General features: G+C 38.5%; 1 protein-coding gene across 4 annotated transcripts in view; it reads left to right on the top strand.

Annotated features, from left to right (window-relative positions):
* The window catches only part of SLIT2 (slit guidance ligand 2), a 431,007-nt gene that overhangs the window by 380,558 nt on the left and 32,286 nt on the right, over positions 1 to 18,163 (top strand). For all 4 annotated transcript variants that reach the window (XM_004375152.3, XM_004375150.3, XM_004375151.3 and 1 more), the window contains 4 exons: positions 5,253 to 5,346; positions 11,471 to 11,608; positions 11,730 to 11,970; positions 14,310 to 14,440. In XM_004375152.3, the coding sequence (XP_004375209.1) occupies positions 5,253 to 5,346; positions 11,471 to 11,608; positions 11,730 to 11,970; positions 14,310 to 14,440 (604 nt within the window). The remainder of the gene's footprint in view (positions 1 to 5,252; positions 5,347 to 11,470; positions 11,609 to 11,729; positions 11,971 to 14,309; positions 14,441 to 18,163) is intronic.

Here is an 18,163-nt window from a genome sequence, read left to right as displayed (position 1 = left end):
TAGCAACCCTATAGGACAGAGTAGAACTGCCCCATAGGGTTTCCAGGGGTGGATTCGAACTGCCGATCTTTCGGTTAGCAGCAGAGCTCTTAATCACTGCGCCACCAGGGTTCCACTGTACTTAAAGTGTAAGGAAATTTTTAGTGCTAAAGAGCTCTTGGATGTGGCTGCATTTGTAGGTGTTGCGTATACTTTTAGGATTTAATGATCTCTTAATAACTGAGTCATTTTATTTTTAACCCTGTGTTGAAAAGCAGTAAAGCCTTTATATCAATATCAGTATAGCTGTAATCATACTTGAGAGCCCCAAATGAGAGAAAAGTTGCAGTCGGTTCTAACTAGAGGCTACTCTGGCAGCCTGATGACCGACATTATGTGGTTTGCATTCATTTTCCAACTTTGGGAAGCCTTCTGAAATGCATTTGAATCTCAGAAAACCTTTTATTAAAGGTTCTGTTTGCTTTGTAGTTAACAAGACAGTACCCACTGAGCCCGGAACAAAAGTTTAGCCTAACCAAGTTACATTCTGTCTTACTTCATTTATATACCTTAAAAACGGAGTCACATATTTTCTGGGATGTCAGTAGTGTTGCAGTGAGGAAGTACTGAAAAACACATCTTTTTTTGTTTATTTATTTGAAGAGAGAAGTTCTTCCGTTTTAAATTTTCACCAAATTTTTTTTGAGGGCACAATTTATGCAGGATACAGTGCTAAGCATCGAAAGTGATATGAAAATTCATAAAACATTACCCTTGTCTACCAGCATTTTTTTTTGTTGTTTGGCTTTGATCCTTGACTGCAAGTTCAGAGCGGGTCAGGTATTTCAACAGTACAAAACTATCATCTCTCATATCCTAAGAAAGTTAAAAGTATAATATCGTTAGTTTAGTAGTACAGAAGGAAAAACACTCTTTCTGAATATGAACACTGATCAAACTTTCTGGCAGATAAACATTATCAAGCAGCTCATTTCAAATCATTTAGAAAACAAAAATGAGAACAACATAAAAAGATGTTCCTTCTTGGAAACATCTTAATGTCTACATTTATAATGTGATTTCCTGAGTCTTTCTAGTTTGAATTATGGTTCACTTTATCTCTGGTGGTGCAGTGGTTAAGAGCTTGGCTGCTAAGCAGATCAGCAGTTCGAATCCACCAGCCGCTCCTTGGAAACCCTATAGGACAGTTCTATAGAGTAGGACTGCGCTATGGGGTCACTATGAGTCAGAATGGACTAGATGGCAACAAGTTTGGTTTGTTTTTTGGTTTTATTTCATAGGGTTACTTTGTGGCATTGTTCTGCTTATGCACATGTGCCAATTTTCACACTTTTCACACCAAGAGGACATTTATCGTTGGGTAATATACGATCCTAGGAAACCCTATGGAGCAGTTTTACTCTGTCCTATAAGGTCGCTAAGAATGAAATAGATGCGACGGCACACAATGACAACAATGTACGTTAAAGGAGTCCCCGAGTGTGCTGACAGTTAAGCACTGCTTGACTACTAAAGGAAAAGTTTGTAGTTCTAATCCACCTAGAGGTGCCTTGGAAGAAAGGCCTGGCGATCTACTTCCAAAACATCACAACCATTAAAAACCCAATGGAGCACAGTTCATCTCTGAAACATGTAGGGTTGCCATGGATTGGAATTGACTCACTAGCAACTGGTTTAATTTGCCTTAAAGAAATCACAACCCCTCAAGAGCCGTTACTTGTATTTCTATACTAAGAACCGGATTTAATTAAGTTTGGATTTATTTTTAAGGTTAATTAATTGATAGGGCAAATTTCAGGAAAATGAACATGAGAAGAAACCATCAGATTATTGAAAGGAATCCTGGGGAAGATTAAGCTATTGCAAAAAATAAGAAATAGAAGCAGGCCGTTAACAGTGGAGATGAAATCAATTATCAATAGCACTACCCTTAAGGATGCTGAATATTCAGATTGGAGACTAGGCATCTGCCTATGTTAATGTGGTCAGGTGCCTCAGACTATAGCTTTGAGGAGAGTAGATCACAAATAGGGCTGACCTGGTCCAGTAAAAGAAAATATAAATACTTTTCTTTCAGGTCCAATTCAAATACCCTGCCCTAGGATGACTCCCATATTTCTATCAGCTGTGTCCACCCTCTACCACACTTCATCACTCTCTCTGCTTGATTGCAAGGCCTGTGTGACCAAAGAAAATGTTTTTCTTTACATGAATAAAGAATAAATGCAGAAGGTACACTTTTTAAATTAGAATTGGATTGATTTTTTAAAATCAATAATGAGAAAACATTCATCTTAACATTTCTCAAACATGCCTTGTAACTGACGGTTACACCTCCTCAATTCTCAAACTCATCTTCTCCATTTCCTGTGGAGATGGCCAGTATTCGACAGGAGAGACTGAGGGATATCTGGGAGTCAATAGACCACCCATCCAGCCCAGCTGGCATTCCAGAACACAGATCTACTGCCAGTTTTCCTTCTTCTCTCAGCTTCCTTACATTGTGCTTGATGCCATCTGGGGCTCCTTTCTTATCGTTTCAGAAGTATTTTTGCTGCAAGAAGCAATCAAATAAGTGATATGTTTCACATTTTCAACAGCCATAGAAGACCTAGTTTGTGCCAGGCAATTTGCTAGTTAATGCAATGGGAATCACCAAAAAAAAAAAAAAAAAAATTGGTGTCAAGTCGATTCTGACTCATGGTGGCCCCATATCTTGCAGAGTAGAACTGCTCCATAGGGTTTTCTTGGCTATAATCTTTACAGAAGCAGACCACCAGGCCTCTTTTCTGCAGTGCTGCTGGGTGGGTTTGAACTGCCAAACATTTGATTAGTAGCTGAGAGTAAACCATTTGCACCACCCAGAGAACTGCAATGGGAATGGAGAGGTACAAAAGTATTAATAAAGGGTACGCTTTTAATTTCTTTTAAGAAATTAAATGTTATTCATTTTATCCAATGGTTTACTTTTTTGATCCCTACCCTTACTGTGCCAGTTCAAGTTGAGTGATACAGTATCATGTATTCAGGCTTTTCCTGAGCCATGCAAGAAAATGAAATATTTGAAGAATGATGTATTTGACCCTCCAAAAAAAAATTGTGTGCTGGGGATTCTGTCCGGAATTCAACTGGATGTCCTCCCTTGTTACAAGTATATTTGAAAATGTCATAACTGATTAAGTTTGAAATTCTGTACATTTATTCAGATTGCTGTCATAAGTTCCCTCTTCATTATTATTAATTTTAATTCTCCTTTCTCCTTAAAAAATAAGAAAGCTTGTTTGGTACAATTTATGAATAGGAATAAGAACAGGCTGTCACCCCCGCACCCTCCCCACCTCCTCCATGCATCCATAATTCCCAGAATGGACTCTAAGAGATTATCTATCTCAGAAAGAGAAGAAGCTAGTCTAGGTACACTAGCAGAAGCTAGCAACGGTTAAGTGTTCCAGCAATACCATGTATTGGTATCTACAGTTACTTATATTGTAGACATAGCCAACCTGAATTTAAAGAGCTAGTTTTTAGAGAAATAGAATAGATATTATTCTAAATGCATCCTTTCCTAGTGCTATATCCAACTTAAAGCCAATGAATATTTTAAATGGAGATATTTGAATTAGGAAATTCCTGAAATGCTAATCCAGAGACAAAACGACCAACTTGTTTTCTGCTAAGCAGACTATGGGGACAATAAGACTAGACGAGACATACTGTTGACCTATTTAAAGTGTTACAAAGCAAAGATGTGAAAGCTGGACAACAAAAAGGTAAGACTGAAGAGAAATCGATGCATTTGAATTGTAGCAAAGAATATTGAAGACATACCATGGACTGCCAGAAGAATGAACAAATCTGTCTGGGAGGAACAACAGCCATAATGCTCCTTAGAAGCAAGAATGGTGAGATTTTGGTCTTGCTTACTTTGAACATGTCATCAGGAGAATAATCTGAAAAAGGAGACCATGCTTGAGAAGGTAGATGGTCAGCGGAAAAGAGGGAGACCCTCAGTGAGATGGATTGACACAGTGGCTGCAACAATGGGCTCAAACATAGCAATGATTGTGAGGATGGTGCAGAATTGGGCAACATTTCATTCTTTATTATACTTAAGGTCACTATGAATCAGAGCCAGCTCGGCCACATGTAGCAACAACAACATAGATGTGTCACTTCATTTGTTCATTTACTGCATAGAAAACAAATGAAAAGTAATGTACAAGTAAGGTAGAAAAGGAAAGAATTTTGTTTACATTTTTATGTAAACCTTTTTATATATATATATATCATCTTAATAGCTTATACTGATTTGGAAAGTCTTCATTTCAATGAAAGTCTTATTTGGCCTAGTATTTCTGAAAATATAACCATGCTACTTGTATCTGAAGAAATTTCCTGAGATAGGCAGATGTACAACTCAACATAGAATGTCTAGAATCTGAAGCGTTCTTTTAGCTCTCATTTATTGATAAAGCTCTTCTTCATAAGCTACCTGATAACTTACAGGACAAAGTGTGTGTCCTCTATCTACATTGATTCTCCTCTTACTTTTTTTTTCTTTCTAGTTCTGTGGAGGTAACTAAGGAATTTTCTGTTGACCTGTTGCGATGATTCATAAAAACAAAGTATTTTTGTTCTAGACTTCTAAGATCCTGGAGTCTATGAAGATTTGAGGACGTTTTTATCCCCCCAAACATAAAACCACAAAATAAGCCAGACATAAAAGGGTACATGTGCAGTGATTCCACTTACCTCAAGTTCAAAAATAGACACAACAGATCTATGGTCTTTTCATTGTAGTGGTTACACTTGGGGAGTTTGTAACAAGAAGGGGGTATGAGGGAGGTTCCTGGAATACTGGGAAATGGCGTGTTTCTGGATGTGGATGCTGGTTACATAAGCATTTACGATTCGTAAATATTTATTAAACTGTGTGTTTAATCTTTGTGTATATGCTATACTTAAAGTTCAAAATAAAAAAAGAACAATAGAAAAGAAAAACATTCAGATTTCCTTTTCATAATTCCAAGAGTATGTTCTGAAGGAGCTCATATTAATCACAGATCACGTTAGTTACGTTTTCCTAAATTATAAGACTAATTAGCAACAGAACCAGCATGGGATTTTCTGGTTGAATGCCTTGTGATTTTTTTTTTTGTCAAGCACAAGCTGCACTAACCTCTAAGATCCATCACACAGCCTGCTGACAGGAAGCCTGTTAACCATGAACTAACAGCAGTTGCGTGTTACAGGTGAGTTGTGTGAGGAGAAGCTGGACTTCTGTGCCCAGGATCTGAACCCCTGCCAACATGACTCCAAGTGCATCCTGACGCCAAAGGGATTCAAGTAAGTAGAGCCTGCCTTTGGGCTCATGACCAGGGAGATGGAACAGGTTCTTTTTCGTCCTCCTTTCAAGATCCATCTTCACGTTTTGCTTAGGATTCAAGGGACATACGGGTGTCAATGACATTTTTATAAATGTTCCTATCATATAACATGGACTTTTTTTTTTACTACACTGTAGAAAATAAATAGAATCCTTTATCGTATCCCGTGACTCTTTGTGGCAAGTCCTTTATGGAATAAGGTAGCGTTTGAATATTTTGTTGTTGTTGTTAGTTGTCATTGAATTGGCTCCGACTCTTGGCAATCTTATATATAACAGAATGAAACATTGCGCAGTTCTACACCATTATTCTTCATGAGCTACCTGATAACTTACAGGACAAAATGTACGTCCTCTGTCTAGGTTGATCCCTCTCTTCATGATCGTTAGTACGTTTGAGTCTATTGTTGTGCCGTTGTGTAGTGCATTCCAACCTAGGGGGCTCATCTTCCAGCGCTGTAGGACAGTATTCTGTAGTGATTCATAAGATTTTCATTGTCTAATTTTCAGAAGTATGTCACCAGGTCTTTCTTCCTAGTCTGTCTTAGTCTGGAAGCTCCACTGAAAGCTGTCCACCATGGTTAACCTTGCTGGTATTTGAAATACCAGTGGCATAGTTTTCAGCATCATAGCAACACTGAAGCCAGTACAGTAAGACAAACTGACAAGTGGGTGGTGGAGCCTTTGAATATGGGTTTATTTAAATTTACTTGAAAGCCAATTAGTAATATCTATTTGGTGTTTCATGAAAGTAAGTCTGTGGTAAAATTGGGGGTTCAGTTCTCACATAACTGAACATTTCATTGTCTGAAACAATATTCTATCCAGGTTGAGGTAAGATTAGAGTAACCATATGTCCAGATTGCTTAGGGCAGTTCCAGTTTATGCCTGCTGTCTCAGCGTAATTATTAATAGTGCCATTTTCACCTTCAAAATATCCCATTTGGGATGAGAAAAACTGCAGTCAAGCCAGGCATGAGCTGAGCTCAGAACTTCAAAATCATTTCTTTTTCTCTTCCATAGTCATCCTGGAATATATTTACTATCAAATTAAATGACCCTTTTGCCACGATCGTAAATAATTTAAGGGCCTATCAACAGCAATGTCTGTTTTTCGAGCTGGCAGTAGGTTAAAGATGATCTGATCCATATCCTTCATCGTAAGCATGAGGAAACCACAGACCAGAGAGTCTGGGTAGCTATCCAAAGAGCTCATGGTTATTTATTGGCAGAGCCAGAGCTAGATTTTATAATCTCCAGTGGGTGATTTTTCTAATACAACATGTTACCTCTATAAAATTCTATAATTTATTGACATTGTAGTTGGTCTGGTCTAGAAAATGGAATGCATTCTCCAGAATGACACTGTTGGGCTCAGGAGTTGAGGTGTGCTTAGGTCAGAAAAGTCGCAACTAGCATTATTTATTTATTGCCTCCAGAGGGCCAGGGCATCTAGTCAGAGTTCCCTTTTATGTTTTTCTAGTGCTTTGCAACTGTGCAATCCCTTTCATGTACTTTATCTTCTCAGTGAGATGGCCCATGCTTCATTGCCTTAGGAGTCAGATAATTAAAAAATTACTCCAGTCAGTAGTGATTTTGTAAGAGGAGATGTTACTTGGGCTGGTAATGTAAGATTTAATTATTAACAAACAGATCATCAGACATTCCAAGTTGAGGACAAAGGAGACTCAGTATCATCAGACCCCCCACTGCCTTTCAAAAGTCAGTTGAATGATACCTTTATTCTCAAATTTTCTTTAACAAAAACTTCAATTTTTTTTTTAAATGTACCATTTTAGAATATACAGATACTTTGCAACAACTTCTGACTCCTTTCAATGCTTTACTGAAAAGGAAAAGAATAACTTTGATTCTGTTTTTTATTATGTCTTCGTTTGTAGCCGTACACAAAAGCCAAAAGTCTTTTTGAAACCTTTATTTTATACAAATTCTGCCTTGAATTTTGTTCAACCAAACACTATACAAAATTATTTTAATTACTAACATCTTTGATCTGCTCGTAATTGAACTCAGCAAATTAGAAGGGCATTGCTTACGTAACAAATATGTGATTGTCCACCATTTTGTCATCTGATGTGATTTTCCTATGTGTTGTAAATCCTATCTCTATGGTGTTAATGAGATGGGATTAGGGGCAGTTATGTTAATGAGGCAGACTCAATCTATGAGGTTAGATTGTGTTTTAAGCCAACCTCTTTTGAGATACAAAAGAGAGAAGCAAGCAGAGAGACATGGGGACCTCATACCACCAAGAAACAAGAGCTAGGAGAATAGCACGTCCTTTGGACCCTGGGTCCCTGTGCAGAGAAGCTCCTAGACCAGGGGAAGATTGATGATAAGGACCTTTCTCTAGAGCTGACAGACAGAGAAAGCCTTTCCCTGGAGGTGACAGCCTGAATTTGGACTTCTAACCTCTTAGACTGTGAGAGAATAAATTTCTCTTTGTTAAAGCTGTCTACTTGTGGTATTTCTGTTATAGCAGCACTAGATAACTAAGACAAAATATTATCATTTTTTCTGAAAAATTTGTTAGGTAGTTTTTCAGAACTGCTTATCTGCAATACTGCTTTTGCAGTGCTCTGTGCATTGTAATTATAAGATAAATTATTAGTGATATGGTAGAAACTTCAGAAATAAAAGCATTCATCTTCAGAAAGACTAATGTTTAATTAAGTATCTCTTTCACTATTCAGTTGGTTTGCACACTTTTAAACATACCTTTTGCTGGACTATGGATTAGCTAAGTTGGGAACTCATGATTTTCAGTCACAATTTGTGACTAAAACAGATAAACAGATTAAGCCATAGTGCATGCTATTACTACCATAGTGTGTGTGTATGTGTGTGTATATACCATATTTTTACACCGATAACACGTGTTTTATGTTTTTTTGCCAACCACGCCCTCCACCACGAAATATTTTCTTAGAGTGCTATGCCAATATTTTTTTCACGTTGCCGTAAAAAAAAAAAAAAAAGAATTAGCATATTACATTTATGAAAATACCTGGCAAAAAACATAGAATGCGCACCGTTATTTGAGTAAAATGTGATAAATAATTGCACATAATGAGAAAGGGAGTTGTAAAAAGAAAATGGACTTAAAGACCAACATGATGTGAAGCTGCTGAAGAAAACCTCTACTGACAAATTTTCTTTGGATAAGTTGTACTGTTACTTCAAATTCATGTTCTTATTTCTAAGCTAACAGAGCTGGTTTTACTTCTCTTGTTTTATTATATACCTCATAAATCTCCTAAATTGCTTTTAGGTAGTTTTAGACTATAATATGCCATAAGCAGTATTTTCAAGCATGCATCTTACTTAGTCACTGTTTGGGCTTTTAGACCGTATATTTAATATTCTTTGCTTTCTTCCTCCCCCCTTGTCAGATGATAGAGCTGAGGGAATGTGATAGGTTTTATTGATAATACAGACTTGAAGGAATTTCTATTTACATCGATTCTTTCTAGTTTGAAACTTGATCTGAGGAGCAAAAGAAAGACAAAAATGTTGATCATAATGCGACACCAACATTTAATGGGCTTGAAAAAATAATTTGTAGAGGACAGAATATAAAAGAGCTCTTAGACATTCAACTGTGGTCAATGTGTGGCTCTCTTACCTTTGGCTTTGATTTCTTTTCTCGGATAAATAATTTAAAATGTTTCAAAGCATTTCTTCTTTTAATGCTTGGTACTTCAGCTGCTCTGCTCCCATTAGCATTGATGGAGGTTCTCTTCTCAGGCCTTGTCCATCTATTTGAGAATGTGTATGGCCACTTAGGGTCCATTTAACTTGAGACTTGTTTACTTTGCTTGGTTATGATTTAGCATTAAAACCAACTGGCTGCAGAGCAAGCGTGCTTCTACAGAGAGCTCTTTTTTTTTCCTTAATTTATACATGCAGAGCTGAAAGTCTGTTACCCTTAGAGGGTATACACTCCTAGTTCTTTTAATTCATCAGCTCTCCAGAAATAACTCTGAAATCCTAATTTTGAATTTTTACCCCAAACTCTTGGCATTCAAGAATGTCCACATTCATCTGGGTGTTTTAGTTGTGCTGTTTCACTTCTATCCTAATGGCTTTGAAATAGAAACATAGGTAGTTAGTGGAGACTAAACTATAAAGGCATACACAGAATTATGAAAACGCATGGAATTATATTCGTTTATCATTTATTATATGTCAAACACTACACTAATTACTTTACAGGCATTGTTTTATTTACTATTTTAAACCTGTAAGGTGGGAATTACTATGCTATACATGTTAAGAGGAGGAAACAAAAGCTTAGAGAAACTAAGTTAACAGTCAAGATCTCATTTACTTAAGGGTGAAGCCAGGATACAAACCTACTTCTGTCTAATTGAAAAGCCCAAATTGGAGCTTAGCGGTAGTTTTCTGGCTTTGTTTGTTTTTAAGTCAGTGAACCCTCTCCTAAAACAAAAACAAAAATGTTTATGGAAGCCCAATGTGTAAAACCAGAATCACAAGGGGAGCCTTTTAAGGTGATGGACAGAGAGAGGTTACCAGAAGTCCCGTACCCCTCTGTAGCCATGCCTATAGAGGTTCAATGAGTCCCTGTAGCTCCTCATTGCATAATTTGAAAAACATTGCACATGCCATACTGTTTTCCCTTAACCTCCATTGCCGTCAAGTCAATTCCAACTCATACCAGCCCTATAGGACAGAGCAGAATTACCCCATAGGGTTTGCAAGGAGCGACCGGTGGATTCAAACTGCCAACCTTTTGGTTAGCAGCCGAGCTCTTGACTACTGCACTACCAGGGTTCCTTAAGCAACTATAAAGTCCTAGATACTTGGTGTCATAGCTAGAAGCTCCAGTGGTCAACACTGGAGAAGGGCAGGTTTAAAGGAGCCCTGAGGATTTAATTATCCAACAGTGCAGTGCAGTGCAGTGGTAAGAAAATCTGAGCTCTCTTATCAGTTGCTTGGGTTTGATTCCTGGTGAAGGCACTTAGAAGATGAGTGTTCTTGTGAAAGGTACATCAGCTCTTATCCCTTTAGTATGGTGAGGATGTTCACTTATTTTGAGCGCATCATCAGGAAAGACCAATCACTAGAAAAGGCCATCATGTTTGGTAATGTAGAGATGGATTGACACAATGGCGACAACAATGGACTCAAATATACCAGCAGTTACGAAGATGGTGCAAGACCAGGCAGTGTTTTTTTTTTGTTCTGTTACACATAAGGTCTCCCTAAGTGGGAGCCAACTCAACAACAACTAGCAACAACAACAGTGGGGACAATAGTATCACCAGTGTCACAGGGCTGTAGTGAGGATTCAGTGAATCCTATGCAAAGTGCTCAGAGCAGGGCCTGACACAGAGGAATTTCTAGAGGAATGTCCACTCTCTTATCACCCCCAGCTCCTACCCATTTGTGCTGCTGAGATCCCCTGCTCCTGCATCACCCAAGTGGACAGGTTGAAAAGCTGCCCATGGGATTGGCCCCACAGATTTTGCATCAGTTCCTCTATCCCACCCCGCTAGATTAACACCATTCTGTCATAAGAATTGTCTGGGTTCATTGAGAATTAGGGTTTCCAAAGCTAACATATTTGCTTTCCTTAAAATTACATTTTGTTCAGATGCCTCCAATCTATATATGAAAAGAAAACATGTTAATCACATGTTTAAATATGCTTAATCTTGTCAGTAAATTTTACAACCTAGCACTTTAATCATCCCAAGGGCTTAAGTGAATTAGGCAGAGTTGAAAATAGAGGATTCTGTAGGCAAATACAGTGCAGAAGAGGGGATGAAAAAGACCTTGGCTGCATTCATTCTGTTATTATTTGGATTACGGACATGCTGTATCATCAGGGAGATAAAATCTTCACTCATCTGATGATGACAGTGAGAAACCAAGAATACTTTGCAGAGCAGTGCCATTTTCTAGGCATCCATTTATTTTTGGATACTGTGAGACTGTTCCAAATATGTTGTGTAAAGATTTTTTTTTTAATGAAATGCAATTGTTTTACTTACTTCAGCTCATTTCAGTATGAAACCATTTATCTGCTTATTCAAACAGATGTGACTGTACTCCAGGATACATAGGCGAGCATTGTGACATTGATTTTGACGACTGTCAAGATAACAAGTGTAAAAACGGAGCCCATTGCACCGATGCAGTAAATGGCTATACCTGCATCTGCCCCGAAGGTTACAGGTAAAAGCAGAAATATAGAGTTTATGTTTTAAGTTAGGTCTTGCAGGACTCAATTCACATTGGTAATTAAGTAAAAATAATAATAATAATTAACATATACTTCTTGCTATTTACTCTTCAGTGGCTTGTTCTGTGAGTTTGCTCCACCCATGGTCCTCCCTCGTACCAGCCCCTGTGATAATTTCGATTGTCAGAACGGAGCTCAGTGCATTATCAGGATAAATGAGCCAATATGCCAGTGTTTACCCGGCTACCAGGGAGAGAAGTGTGAAAAATTGGTCAGTGTGAATTTTGTAAACAAAGAATCTTACCTTCAAATCCCTTCAGCCAAAGTTCGACCTCAAACGAACATCACTCTTCAGGTAAGATTCCCCTCTAGCAAGAGTTGATCTGATCCTAAGCCAAATTCTGCTTCAAAGACTGAACATCTGTAGTAGCTTGTGAGGGATATTTTTTAAATAGAAAGTTAAAGGATGAATGTTGCAACGACAGAAAATGTTCCTTGAGGTTTAAAAAGCTTTAGTAATTCTTTTCTTCAGCATTTCTCTTTTCAAAACTAAATGGGAACCAGGCATTTTTAGTCACTTAGGTGGAGCCCTGGTGGCACAGTGGCTAAGAGCTCAACTGCTAACCAAAAGGTCGGCAGTTTGAATCCACCAGCCCCTCCTTGGAAACCCTATGGGGCAGTTCTACTCTGTCCTATAGGGTTGCTATGAGTTGGAATCAACTTGACATCAACGGATTTGGTTTTTGGTTTATTGGTCCTATGAAACAACACAGCAGCAACAGCAACAGAGTATCATTGCTCAACTACTAGCCAAAAGGTTGGTGGTTTGAACTCGCCCAAAGATGCCTCCAAAGAAAGGCCTTGCAGTCGGCTTCCAAAAAGTCATAGCCACTGAAAACCGTATGGAGCACAGTTCTACTCTGTCTGATATACGTGGAGTCGCCGTGAGTCAGAATGGACTCGTCAGCAACTAACAACAACAGAGACATTTTATTCGTTGATTGTTATCACTGTGAAGTTCAGGTTTGGGACAGAGGAGGCTTTACTTAGGAAACATGCAGCTGAGCAGTGTACAGGAAGAGAACACTAACAGGTGTGGCAGTGCACCTCGGCACAGTATTTAACCACTACCTTTTAGCTTTTCACATAGAACCTTTAAAAATTAGCATGAAATTAACCAACAACTTTGAAATTTTCCCACCAAGTTACTGTGGAGATTTAGAGAAAGTCACTCCAATTTCTCTGGAAGAGATTAGACTAGATTTAAAAAAAAAAAAAAGAGTCATCGCTTTGATTCTGACTCATGGCAACCCCATGTGTGTCATTTCGACTCATGGCGACCCTTGGTGTGTCAGAGTAGAACTGTGCTCCACAGGGTTTTCAGTGACTGACTTTTTTGAAGTAGATCACCAAGCCTTCCTTCCAAGGCACTTCTGGGTTGACTTGAACTGCCAACCTTTCTGTTAGTAGCTGAGCACATTAACTGTGTTGTACCATGCAGGGACACCTAGGCTAGATTAAAATCCCATTGCCATCAAGTTGATTCCAACTCATAGTGACCCTATAGGTTAGAGGAGAAACGCCCCATAGGGTTTCCAAGGAGCAGCTGGTGGATTTGAACTGCCAACCTTTTGGTTAGCAGCCGAGGTCTTAACCACTGTGCCACCAGGGCTCCTAGGCTAGATTGTTGTTGTTAGGTGCCGTTGAGTCAATTCTGACTCATAGCAACCCTATACAACAGAGTAAAACTGCCCTATAGGGTTTCCAAGGAGCGGCTGGTGGATTTGAACTGCAGACCTTTTGGTTAGCAGCCAAGCTCTTAACCAGTGCACCACCAGGGCTCAGGTTAGATTAGGGGTAATAAATTTAGGGCCTATGGGGCAAATTGGGCCTACATGCTTGTTTTCTCTGGTTAGCAGGATTTTTTAAAGATTTTTTTCCCCATATGTGTTGTTTTTATTAAATGAGAGAAGGCATCCAGTGTGGTAGCCTTAATATAAAAGATTTTTAATTGAATAACTTCATCCAGTGTCCTGTAGTCCTGACCCTTGTTATTTGGTTTACACTGACACCCAAGTAAAGGGGAGGGGTTCTTCTGAAGTCATGATGAATGGGACTGTGGAAGGTGACAGGCCTTCTTTAAGAAGCCTGTCTCCCTGCCTCCCAGTGTTTTCCACGTGGAATTGATATGAGACGTACACAGTGGTATTCCCAAGCTTAAATCCTAATTTTTATTTAACCAGTCCCTCAGAAAACCAAAAAGTCCAGAGAGCAAGGTAAAAACAGAGATCTCCCCCTGTGTGTTGCATAACTGTAAAGAATTTGTTTAATGGAATCTGAAAATCAGTGTTGTACATTGTTGTCACATTTCATGTATACCATAAAAGTCTATATAATAGGAGCAAAAGAGGAGGTTTAAGTGAAAATCTCCAGCACAGAAAGTTCTAAGCACATCCAAGGCACTTACGTAATGAGTATCTGTTGTTGTTCTTTTTAAATTTCTTTATGAATTTATTTGCAACAGAGTAATTTAGGAACCACTCATCTTTCAGATAATTTCAGCATGCAGTATAATTTTTCTTGAAACAGTAAGACCATAGAAACAAATCTTCATTTAACAGTCTCATCTTTCTTTTTGATGAAGGGGTTTGGTTGACTATGCATCCTAGTAATGCCACGGTTGCTTCCTACTAGATTGCCACAGATGAAGACAGTGGAATCCTCCTGTATAAGGGTGACAAAGACCACATAGCGGTAGAGCTGTATCGGGGACGTGTTCGTGCCAGCTATGACACCGGCTCTCACCCGGCTTCTGCCATATACAGGTGAAGATCTCTCAGTTACTGGTAAAGGTGAAAAAAATTGTTTAATGAAGAACTGCTTCCCCTCTATCATTTTGTAATGGGGAGGGGAGAGAATAATTTGGTTGCAACAGGCTTTATGATATGTGTAATAGTTAAGAGCCTGGCAGGAACAGATGGTACATTCAAGGTAGATAATTTGGGAAGAGATTAATAAAGGGACTATTTACAAAGGTGTGGGCAGAGACAGTGGGCTAGTAATGGGGAGAAGGAACAATTATGGAAAACCATGCCCAGAAAATGCTTTGTGGACAGACTTGCTGGACAGGAGCTGTGACCTTTAATAGAGAGACGTAAGCAGTCCTAATAACCTATCAGGAAGGGAATCAGGGCTTTAAATACTCTACTTCACTTTCCTTCTTCCAGCAATATCCTGCCCATGCATCCCATTGGCCAAACCAGATCTCTAAAGTCAAGGAATCCATTGATGCCAGTGACATAGCTCACACAAATAAGCCTTCCGGGGCTCAGAGCAGAGTGAAACGGGGGTGGGGGTGGGTGGGCGGGGGATCAGCTCTAGAGAGACAAGTGCAAGACACCCAGCACAGAGAGCAGTTTTAAGTTAACCATTCATGCAACACATTTATTAAGCAACTACTATGTGCCAGGCAATCTTCTGTTGTGATCCATAGGGTTTTCCAAAGGACATCATGTTTGGTAAAGTAGAGGGCCAGTGAAAACCAAGGAAACCCTCAATGAGGTGGCTTGACACAGTAGCCACAACAAAGAACTCAAACATACCAACAGTCATGAAGATGGTGCAGGACTGGGCAGTGTTTCGTTCTGTTGTACATAAGGTCACCATGAGTCAGGGTCAGCTCAAGGGCAACTAACAGCATGTGCCAAGCACTTTTCTGAGTTCTAGGGAATAAAAGTCCCTGCTTTATGATACTAATACTTAGTAGACAAATGGACACATAAAATAATATTATAGGTAATCTTGATCATTCAATTTGGAAGTTTCCTAGTAATAGAATTGTATTGATATATTAAAGATGTGAAAGGGGTGGTATTCATGGGATATAAATCTTGGTGGAAATGTAAGCCTGTTCCTTTGAATATTTTTTGCATAAGACTAACCATCAGAGCCCATCTGTTGGGTCCCAACACTAATTCCCTATATTTCTACAAACAAGTTACCTACCTAATTTCTTCACATGTAGAAATGACTGCTGCCATGCAGAGCAGGTGTCACAAAGTTGTAAGAAGTCAGTTTTTCCAGGGAGGTAAGTTAAATAAATCAAGCAGGTCAAGTACAAGAAAGAAATATGATTTGACTCTCTTATTCTTGAAATGATCTGACATTTTAGAAAAGCATTCCTCTACTACAAATAGCCTTGTTGTTGTTGGGTGCCATCGAATGTATTTCGACTCATAGCAACCCCATGTGACAGAGTAGAACTACCCCATAGGGTTTTATAGATTGTAATCTTTAGGGAAGCGGATCACCATGTGTTTCTCCTTCAGATTCAAACTATCGGCCTTTTGGTTAGCAGGCAAGCATTTAATCCTTGTGCCATCAGGATCCCTTAGAAATAGCCTTAGTGATAGTGGAGTAATAGGAGTGGTTGTGACTAGAGTGAACTAAAAGCAAATCCTTATCGAAACTGGACTGCATCTATTCAGTTCTTCCTGAATGCTACCCTGGGAAATGTGGGCCCCGGTTTTAGCCAGAACTCCTGATTTCTTCACGGAAAAGCAGAAATCTGGGACTTTATATAAAATTTTCTTTTCTTTAAATATTGATTGACTTTTTTTTTTTTTTTTTAATAGCGTATGTGGTGAACAAAACATATCTCTAGGTTAAACATGGTTGGCCACCAGTTTGTGAGCATTGATTGGGACAAAAAGTGTCAATAATTGGCCTCTGTATCATTGGCATTTTTGTAGCTAGCAATGTGTTCTGTGTCTTATCTGATTCTTCATAATACTTGTGGAAGTAGGTGCCAATTGTAGAGATCAATAGAATTTGATAAGTTTTTTTGGTGGTGAACTAGCCCACATGGAGATATTGAGAGCGTGGAAACAAGCACATAATTACTGGTTTCCAAATGGAATGCAACATTTGTTTCATCTCCGAATGGCACTGAATTAGAGCCGACATTATATTTATTACTTAGCCTTAATTTATTTCTGCCCAAAAAAAGATTTCAAAAATTTGTGGTTCAATTTTGGTTTTTTAGTTTTTTTTGTTTTGTTTTATTTTATACAATGAAATAGCATAGACTTCTTAGAAACCACAGCAGAGGTTCTTGAAGTTGGCTTATTCAAGCTAGCATTGTCATAAAATAGACTTAAAGTATTTCTGAATATGCCTTAAAAACCAAAGTGATTATTTCCAAATGAGGACTTACTATAAAGTGCTTATTTTTGAGTTTATGCTCATTGCCATTTTTGCCTAACAAACAAGAGTGTGTACCTTGTGACATTTATAAAAATACTATCATGTTGCACACTTTTCTGTATGAGCCAGAAGTCCACATTTCGGATGGCAGATCATCTAATGGAGAAATCTACTGTGAGATCCAGGACAAACATAGTTTTAGTTTAAGTACTGCTTTTTGGTTTATGATACACCAATCAAGAAAAATCACTACTTTTTTTTTTTAGTAAAAGATAAAAAATGAAAAGAAGCAATAATTACCTAGAATAATTTATTTATATGTATTTATAGCATATATATATATGTGTATGTATATAGTAATATATGTGTATGTGTTGGAGTGTGTATCTGTGTGTGTTGAAATATGTGTGTAGGTGTAAACCAAAACCAAACCCATTGCTGTCTAATCTATTCCGACTCATAGCGACTCTGTAGGACAGAACAGAACTGCCCCATAGGAGCAGATTCCAAGGACTGCGTGGTAGACTGGAACTGCCGACCTTTTGGTTAGCAGCCGAACTCTTACCCACTACACCACCAGGGTTTAAGGAATACATATATTCCTTTTACACTCACACGTATATATTCCAATTTGGAATAGAACACATGCTTTTTGAAATGGAGACCAGTGAGAAAGATTAACTTACTTACTTATTTATTTAGCTAGTTTTTTTCCTTAATTTTTAAAAAATTTATTTTGTTGTCATTGAGAATATACACAGCAAAACATACATCAGTTCAACCATTTCTCCCTGTACCATTCAGTGACACTGTTCACATTCTTCGAGTTGTGCAACCATTCTCACCCTTTCCTGAGTTGTTCCTTTTCCATTAACATAAACTCACTGCCCCGTACAGTTCCTGTGTGATCTTTAGATTTGCTGTTCACACTTTGATCCCACATAGATAGTTCTTAAAAGAGCATAATGCTCAAAGTGGACATTTTTTACTAGTTAAACCAAACTGTTGTTTGGTTTTTAAGAAAACTTCAGGGGATATTGTGTAATATATTTGTGACGACAACAAAAAAGAGTGGATGCTGAGGCTGCTTAGGTACAACCAGACACCTCATGGAATTTGGTTCCTTGGTTTGGAGGCTTAGGGTCATGGTTTCATGGGATATCCCAGTCAATTGTCCTAGTAACATGTTTAGTGCTTCTAACTCCTACTCTGTTGCATAGTGCTTGGGGCCTTAAAAGCTTGCAAGCAGCCATCCAAGGCCCAACAATTGGTCTCTACCCACCTGGAGCAACAGAGGAAGACGGAGAGTCAGGAATAGGAGGATACAGAATGTGTGGCTAATT

This window comes from Trichechus manatus, unplaced genomic scaffold (genome assembly GCF_000243295.1).
Source record: "Trichechus manatus latirostris isolate Lorelei unplaced genomic scaffold, TriManLat1.0 scaffold00034, whole genome shotgun sequence".
Classification (NCBI taxonomy): Eukaryota; Metazoa; Chordata; class Mammalia; order Sirenia; family Trichechidae; genus Trichechus; species Trichechus manatus.
Note: the sequence above shows the minus strand (reverse complement) of the source record. Positions and strands in the feature narration are given on the sequence as shown.